General features: G+C 38.1%; 2 protein-coding genes across 2 annotated transcripts; one reads left to right on the forward strand and one right to left on the reverse strand.

Moving 5' to 3' along the window:
• The first annotated feature begins 3,574 nt into the window (after positions 1-3,574).
• Positions 3,575-5,318, forward strand: LOC108552865 (tigger transposable element-derived protein 1-like). Its single transcript, XM_017907545.1, has 2 exons — positions 3,575-4,525; positions 5,049-5,318. Exons 1-2 carry the CDS (start codon positions 3,575-3,577, stop codon positions 5,316-5,318), a joined length of 1,221 nt encoding a protein of 406 aa, XP_017763034.1.
• A 1,418-nt stretch (positions 5,319-6,736) lies between these two features.
• Positions 6,737-8,389, reverse strand: LOC108552866 (piggyBac transposable element-derived protein 4). Its single transcript, XM_017907546.1, has one exon. It carries the CDS (start codon positions 8,387-8,389, stop codon positions 6,737-6,739), a length of 1,653 nt encoding a protein of 550 aa, XP_017763035.1.
• Between the last annotated feature and the right edge of the window lie 738 nt (positions 8,390-9,127).

Genomic DNA, 9,127 nt, shown 5'->3' on the forward strand with positions numbered 1-9,127 from the left:
ATAAGACCGACATGTATTGCACCAATCGCATGTTCGGCAAAAAGCCCGTGAAACCGCATGTTTAACATGGGAGGACCGCTCTCGGTGCCAATATGAGGGTTGAAGCGTGGTCCCCTGAAACTGAAAATTGGGCTGATGAACTTGAACCCTCGAAAGAGCAACCCGCTGGAAAACCACGGCAAACGAAGAGGTCAAGGGATTTCAAGAAGGCAGGAAAACCTGCTGAATAGAAACCGCAGGTGATAACTGATCCCGCCGAGGTCACGCCCCTTGTTGTGAAAGCCAGCAAGGAAACACTGAGGGATGAGCCCTTGTGGCAAGAGGGCCCATACACTTGGACCCAATCGATTCAACGGATTTATTCGCAGAACTTGGACTTTTCCACGTTCTCCCTCTTATGTGAACGTTTTTATGGTGACCTGGAGGTTGAGAACCCTCGCCTCCGCCGGGAGGTACCATTTTGCGCCTTTCAGCACGTATACGCCGGAGTGCTGAATGCAACGATCATCGATCATGTCCGTACGGTAAATGCTGAGGACAGATACGCAGATGAAGAATCGCCATTGAACCTTATTCCGGAGGATATGGTTATCCCAGCACCAATCGCGGAGTACTGTAAATTGACTGCAAGTACTACTACACCACAAGGAGATATGGTAAAAGCCAATGTGCCTGATGTTGGAATACCAACAGTAAGTGTTCCAACTGTTGCGACTGATGGAGCACGGTTGGCTCAGGATGCCGTACCGTCTGAGAGCTTTGACAGGATTACCGCTCAAGATCATAATAAATATAAGTGTTTATATCACCGCATGTGACTTCCAGACTCGTGGAAGAGACGAGAACTCAGAATGAGACACGACATTTCAATACGGAGTGGAATCCCCTCCCGAACGGTGCTTATCCCGTTAGAACTATCCCAACGATGAACCTATTAGGTTATAGATCCAGCGTTGAACGTCTAAACGCCGAGGGTTTGCAGGCTATTTTTGAATGTGACTTCCCAGATAGCAACGATATGGCGGGCAGGTTGCGCTGGTATCCCGAACTAGTGGCGCGCGTTTCTGCTAATATGCAGAGGCTTGGAGACCGATATAAAATGGTAATAGGAAGACCAACTCATGGTACCAACTCTGCCGCCGTCGGATGGAATGTTCGGATGGGATCGACCTGGTCAGTCGAATTCCCGTACCCCGAGCGCTGTCTAGCCTGAGGTTTAGGGTTAGGAACTATCTCGGATCCGGTGTCGCCCTTGCGATGAGGATGACGTTAAACCTTTTGCTTCGACTATGGTGCGGGCCTATCCCGTAACATCCATTCTTATAATAGAATCACTTGGTGCCGATACGGTGGCCAAGAAGAGAGCCAAAAGGAAGGCGGACGACTCCGAGGAGGAGTTGGGCCCCCTCGCGATCCGGGACGTCTGGTCTAAGAGATCTCTCCCCCGGGTCGATGACCTTGTGGAGGAGTACCGGGCCCTGACTGCCCCGGATCTGGGGACGGAAATCATGGCGGGGTTGTGGTCGGTGGAGGGGGTCGCGGACAATAGCAGGAATTTGTCCGGCCCATTCGTCCGTCGTCTGCGGGTCGCGGCCAGGCGCGTCGAGGCGGGACCAGGGAGCTGCAGATGCGGCTCTGCCAAAGCCTCGACGGCGTTGGCCGAGGCCAACGAGCGGGTGCGCCTGCAGGCGGCTGAAATAGCCGTCCTGATGGATGATTTCCTGAATCGTGGTCATGAGCTTTATATGGACAACTACTACAATTCAGTTGAGCTGGCGAAAGATCTCACGAGTAAGTCAACATATGTATGCGGCGCGTTAAGATTCGACCGAAAGGGAAATCGAAAAAATTTGGTAGAAAAGAAACTGAATCGAGGAGACTCTGAATGGCTGAGATCAGGATCCATTGTAGTCAACAAATGGAAAGATAAGCGGGATGTGCTGACTATATCCAACATGCATAAATGCGAAATGGTTCAAGTGAAGAACAAAAATGGAAAAACTTCGACTAAACCAGATATAATCAGAGATTATACTTTGGGAATGGCAGATGTTGGTCGCTCTGACCAACGTATGTCGTACTACTCATTCCTCAGGAAAACCGTCCGTTGGTACAAGAAAATTGCACTACACTACTTCGAAATCTTCCTGCAGAATGCATACATGTTCTATAACCAAAGAAATCGAGGGAATAAAAAGATGAAGATGCTTCAATTTAGGGAATCAGTTATTATGCATTTACTTGATGTCGATGGCAGGAGAAAGCAGCAATTATAGAAATACAACTGATTTTCATTACTTAGAACATCTTCCTCCCACAGAAAAAAAGGGCAAGCCTATAAAGCCATGTCGAATGTGTACAAAGGAAAAAACGTAAGGAGACTAGGTATTTTTGTCCAGTGTGCCTCAACAACCCAGCACTTTGCGTTCATCCTTGTCTTAAAGTTTACCATACACAACGACAACAATAAAAATATTTTTTAATTTTAGTAATACATTCATATATATATGTAATTATGATGTTATGATCTAATCGTCTAAGTTATAATTTTAATAGTTTTAATAACAATTTTAATAATAAAATTTGATAATTAATATGTTCTCTACACTATATACATTTTTCATTCATCCTTTCTAATAATTCCTAACTCAAATGGCCATTTGTAGCCAATCTAAACTTGCAGCACACACTACGAGATATCTCGTAGCTGGCAGTTTTGGTGCAGACGCTTACTACGAGATACAGGCAGCCCCCGACTTTCGCACAATTCGCTATTTCGCACATTTTTGATTTCTGATGCAGGACCCGCCTTGCGCCGACCCTGCATCAGACTACAATGTTGTTCGGATCAAGAGGTCAAAACAGTTTCAGTCTTGTATTAGGGCGTGCGTCAACGTGTTGTGTGTTTTGCTAATTTATTTCTTTAACTTTAAATATTATGCCCTTATAAATTGATAAACATGAGTCAGAAACGGAAAAACTGCAGTGTCGATACGAACAAAAAGAAATTAAGGACTCGTAAACTTCATACGATCGAGACAAAGATGGAAATAATTAAACGTTCTGAAAACGTTGAATCTTTCGCTTCAATCGGACGTTTGTACGGTGTAAACAGATCTACGATATGTTCAATTTTGAAAAATAAGAATAAAATTAAGGAATACGTTCAAAATTGTGGAAATATATCTTCAAAAATTGTTTCCAAAAGACACGGCATAGCGATGGTTGAAATGGAAAAATCTTTGTCATCATGGATTGATGATCAACATCAAAATAATGTCCCTCTGAGTTTTTCAATTATTCAAGCTAAGGCTCTTAGTTTGCATGAAGATTGGAAGACTTCATTGAATTAAATGAAGATTCTAACACGGTGTTTCAAGCAAGTAATGGCTGGTTTGACAAATTTAAAATGAGATATTCTTTACATAATATTAAATTCACTGGAGAATCGGCCGATGCAGATAAAGATGCTGCGAAAGAATTTATTTCCTCGTTGTCCAAAATTATTGAAGATGGAGAATAGTCTCCTAGTCAAATATTCAATGTAGATGAGACGGGTTTGTTTTGGAAAAACATGCCTAATCGTACATTTTTATCGAAGGAAGAATCAGTTGCCCATGGACATAAGCCTTCCAAAAACCGATTGACATTACTTCTTGGTGGAAACTTAGCTGGTGATTTCAAATTGAAGCCATTGTTAGTTTACCAAGCAGAAAATCCCAGAGCATTGAAAGGGAAAGATAAAGAATTGCTTCCGGTCATTTGGAAATCAAATAAAAATACCTGGGTTACTGCGTTAATATTTAAAGATTGGTTCACTCATCATTTCGTGTCGACAGTTAAACAATATTGTAAAAATAATAATTTACAATTTAAAGCATTATTAATCTTAGACAATGTTCCAGGATACCCAAAATCTCTGCAGAATTTATACCCGGAAATCAATGTTGTGTTTCTTCCTCCCAATACTACCTGCCTCATACAGCCCATGGACCAAACAGTGATAGCTACGTTTAAACGATATTATATGAGGACAATAATGACTAAGACCATCAAGGCAATTGACAGGCAAGATGGATCAACATTAATAGATTTTTCGAAGAATTATAATATATGGAACGCAATAAATAATATTGAAGACTCGTGGGCTGAAATAAAAGAGTCGACAATGAAAGGTTCCTGGAAACAATTATGCCCAGAAATGATGAGCGATTTTATAAATTTTGAAGAAACACCGGAAACTCTCACGGATGAAATAGTTAGCGTAACGAATGAACTAAACTTGGATGTCAACAAAGAAGATGTTAATGAGTTGATTGAATCTCACTCAGCACCGCTGTCAAATGAATACTTAATTGAGCAACAATTGAGTAACAGTGAAATGCACAATGAAAGTGAGGAAGAGGAAGCTGATAAAAACGTCAAGACTTTGACAATTAAAAATATGAATGAAGCCTTCACGCATGTTGACAAATTTTTCACTATCATGGAAGAATGTGATCCTAATGGAGAACGTACATCTCAAGTACGTAGGGCAATTGAGAAAGACACAGCATGTTATACAAATCTTTATCAAGAAAAGAAAAAAAAGGGTGGTATTCAACTAACTCTTGACAAGTTTATAAAGGAAATACCCGAAAGCACTTAACACGCCTCTTTAACTTCATTATGTATACAAATTGATAAATAAATACTTTAAAACACAGGTTTTGGTGCATATTCTTTTACATCCCTCTACTTTCAAACATTCAACATTCGCACAGGCTTTCAGGAACCAATTATGCGCGAAAGTCGAGGGCCCACTGAGAGCTTCTCGAGCGTTCTATCGGCTCGGTGCCGGTTCCGTTTTACGAAGACACGAGGCAGTCGTGTTTTGTTCGTGGTAGGAACGAGCACGTGCTCTTCGGGTATTATAAAACTTTCTTTTGTTCCTTGCTACTTTTGTTATAAATAAGAACATTAATAAAACCACTATAATAAGGGGACATTGGCTGCCCTTTTTTTTATATCAATCATTTATCAAAAGTGAAAATGAAAATGTTCAATAGAGTATAAGAGGTGGTAACAGAGAACCTTTTGAATTTTCTGCCAATGCTGGACATCAATTCATCATACCAAGATCATCCAGACATAAGTCTTTATTTTATACGGAAAAATATTTAGATAACGATCTGTTCAACATAGTTGAACAGACAAATTTATGCGCTCAACAATTCTTACAAAGCCACCCTAATTTGAAACCGCAATCAAGAATGAAAAAATGGAACCCCATAAATCATAATGAAATAAGATGTTTTATTGCATTATTAATTTTATAAGGCATTATGAGAAAAACCATTTTTACAGATGTACTTTTCTACAAAAGAAAGTATTAGTATTCCTTTCTTTGGTAAAATAATTAATTCAAATAGATTTTTACTGGTATGTAAAAATATTCTTCATTTCGAAGACAATACAAGTTTGATAATATAAATCCATCTACTAAAATTGCGGACTTGGTTAGAGAGCGTGTGTAGCGTAGTGTGAGTTTTTGAGTGTGTAGATTTGAAAAGAAAGTTAAAAAAAGAAATGGGTTTCTACCGATGGGAAAATGGTAACGACTGACATTGTATAGTTAAATACAAAATATAGATTAAACGCGATAGTACAGGCGATAAAGAAAAGAACAAAAAAGTGAGGTTAGGTTTGTATATGTGGATAGATAGGATAATTATAAGTATTGAAAATGCAAAAAGAATAGAGGTAACATATACAAAGGTATCTTCAATTTATAATAATAGATAAAGAGTAAGTAAAAGTTAGAAATAAGGAAATTTACTAAGTTAACATAGTGTAGATTATATTGTGTTAAAAGGGTATAGAAGTATTAGGTTAACAAAGCATAGATTATAGGTTAAAAATAGAGAAATAGAAAATGGGCAAAGAAGAATACAAGAATCTGAAGGAAAGAGGGAAGGAAGAAGTACCAAGCACACCAGGAACAAAGAAAAAAAAAAAGGGGGAAGACCGTTTGCAGATATAGAGAAAGTTTAACCAATAGGAATAACCGTTTGAGTCCCAGAGGGTCACTTCGATACTATGGATTTCTTCGCTCTAGTCTCCTCTAATATGTTCTGCTTTGCTGTGAGGAATCTGTCTGGAAAATTCAATTTTATTGACATTTTCGACTAATATCGTGGTGAGCTAACTTTCTTGAATGAATAAGGGGGAAAGATTCTATTGGCGTGCTATAGCCATTGCAATGCCATAGAATCTGGCTGTTTGAAAAAACACTGCCGAAGAATCCCAAGTAGCGCGATAGCGCTTCTTCTATTATATGTCGAAAAATCCCAAACAGCGCGATAGCGCTTCTTCTATTATATGTCGAAAAATCCCAAACAGCGCAATAGCGCTTCGTTTATTTTATGTCGATAAATGCCAAGTGGCACGATAGCGCGGTGACGAACCGACTGTCGAAGTCGCGCGCTCAGATTTACCGACGCAAGTACATCACACAGCTCTTTCTCTTAATGTAAATAATACATTTTACAATAGGTACAATACTATAATAATAGTGAAATAATACATTTTGTATTTCACTGTTATCTTCTGAATCATTTTTATCGAACAAAACTTGAAATATTTATAAGCTTACAGTACGCATATGTAATAATACAGATGTATTTCATAAAATAAGGAATTACAAATTAAAAATATTTCTGTGTTATGAACAAACAATTTAAATGGAGAGTAACACTTATAATTTGTAACATCGGTGTTTATCAAAACATGTTGGATGAACTCCTTTTTTACATTGCACACAAATTAAATGTGATCTTTTTATTGCATTTTTGGTGCTGCAGACTACGCATTGTCGCAAGTTACGTTGTGGCAACTTTACTAAACCAAATTTTTTTTCCTTTACATAACTACGTGCTTTCTTTTCCTTCATCCACTCACATTCAATTTCAAAGATAATATTCGAAATAAAATCTAACCGAGTCATTGTTTTACTCTTAACTCTTTCCTTGTAGATTATATATGCATTTAAAACCATGCGGCTGATTATGTTAAAGGCTACCTTTTTCCAACATTTAACTGATCTTCGATCATTGAGACAGGTATACAGCATTTTATCCGATTCATCGATACCACCCATGAAGGCATTGTAAGATTGAATAATAGCGGGTTTTATCAAACGTATTTCTCTGCCATGTCGATTTTTTGTTATAGTCACATTTCGCTCTTCTGTTTTTGTTGAAATTAATAATACAGGATTTTTTACACTTTTTTCTTCGCGATACGCACAGAACAATACTTCGTTGTCTCGAAAATATTTTACCTTATTTACATTAGCTTCTTTCAAAGTATCGGGAATACATTCCTTATTTCTTCTAATAATTCCAGTTAAATAGGTATCCATAGAATATAAATATCTAGCTAATTCAACGCTAGTAAAAAAGTTATCGACAAAAATGTGATGCCCCTTATTCAAACAATTACTATCTTTTAATAAATTTATCACAACATCATATCCAAGTCCAAACTTTTCTGTATCACTAGTAGTTGTCTCTTTTGCACCTTTATCACAAGAGAACATCAAACAATATTTTGAAACTGAATCACATAGCATCCATAATTTTATCCCCCAACGATGATGTTTTTTATTTGGCAAGTATTGCGTTTTGCTAGAATGACACAGCGTCCCAACTAACGACTCATCAATTGATAATTCTTTATGTGGTTTATAATGTAATTTGAATACTCTGTTAGCGTGTTCAACGAGTGGCTTAAATTTTGCACAGGGATCGTATTTCTCGTGACTAGGTGGAAAACATAAAGAGTTATCAATTAAATGAAAATATTTCAAAATTTGTTGAAATCTATTTCGAGAGAACATTCTTCGGAACCACGGTATGTTACGTGAATTTTCGGACCAATACGAACGTATATTGGGTCTTTGTGTAATTCTCATTTCCAGCAGCACTGCTATAAACGCCTTCATCTCTAACACGGTAACTGGTGTCCAAATCTCTGTTTCAAAAATTTCAAATTCTCTAGGTAGTCTTGAATAATCTGCATGTTTATTGGTTTCTTCAACTATTAGTGACCATAGTGTCGAATCAAAGAATAGTTCAAAGTATTCGATGGGTTTACTCTGGCTAGAGAAGTTACATTGCGAACCAGATTCTTCGCTATGCTCGAGAGGATCACGTTGAGTAGAAACGTCTTCAGCAATTTGTAGACTGTCCAGTGAAGATTGATACGATAAATCACTATCACTATCCTCCGAAGTACTCAAAATGCGTTGTCTTTTGCCTTTTTCAGGAACAATGCAGTTGTCATCTTCTTCAATAACACGATCACATGGATTCGCGATTATGCTCACAGATTTTCTTTTTCGATCCATTGTACCTTTTTGGGGATACACCAAATTTAGAAAGGTTAACCAGTAAATCTAGATTAATTTTCTACTTACTTTTTGCGTTGCTTCGTCTAATCATTTTGAATCGCACAATTATTAGCACTGAGAAACACTTATGGAAGCATACGTCCGATCACTTTGCCAACTGTAATAAATGTGACGGAGCGATGTGAAAAAGACGAGAATCACTTTACCTAACACATCTTATATCTAGAAAAAATAAAATACAAGAAGCGCTATCGCGCCAATTGGGATTCATCGACATAAAATAAACGAAGCGCTATCGCGCTGTTTGGGATTTATCGACATAAAATAAAAGAAGCGCTATCGTGCTGCTTGGGTCTTGTACTCATTTAGAGAAAGCGCGATTGCGCTGTTCGGAAATATCGACAGTGTTTTTTCAATCCCCCCTGGGACTCAAACAGTTAAAGAGGAATGGAAAGGAATAGAGGAAACCAAGGAAATAGAAGGTCTGGTAGGAAGCAAAGTTAAAATAGAAGAGGAAATATGGAACATATATATAATCTATTCTAACAGAGAACTAGGAAGACTGGCAGAAGTATTAGATGAGAAACTAGGACAGATAAAAGGAAAAATAATAATGACTGGAGGCGATTTCAATGCGAGAATAGGAAGGAAGGGAAAACTTTACAACAGGTTAATGGAGGAAGAGCAGAGTAAAAGGAATTCAAAAAACAAGGTGGTGAACAGTGAAGGAGAAAT

Source organism: Eufriesea mexicana, unplaced genomic scaffold (assembly GCF_001483705.2).
Source record: "Eufriesea mexicana isolate 0111107269 unplaced genomic scaffold, ASM148370v2 scaffold8207, whole genome shotgun sequence".
In the NCBI taxonomy this organism is placed as follows: domain Eukaryota; kingdom Metazoa; phylum Arthropoda; class Insecta; order Hymenoptera; family Apidae; genus Eufriesea; species Eufriesea mexicana.

Excerpts from the sequence above, each read along its gene's own strand:
- LOC108552866 (XM_017907546.1), bottom strand. The coding sequence starts at position 8,389 with ATGGATCGAAAAAGAAAATCTGTGAGCATAATCGCGAATCCATGTGAT.
- LOC108552865 (XM_017907545.1), top strand. The coding sequence starts at position 3,575 with ATGCCTAATCGTACATTTTTATCGAAGGAAGAATCAGTTGCCCATGGA. Across the intron at positions 4,526-5,048 it reads ATGGAGAACGTACATCTCAA|AGTATAAGAGGTGGTAACAG; the intron begins GTACGTAGGGCA and ends AATGTTCAATAG.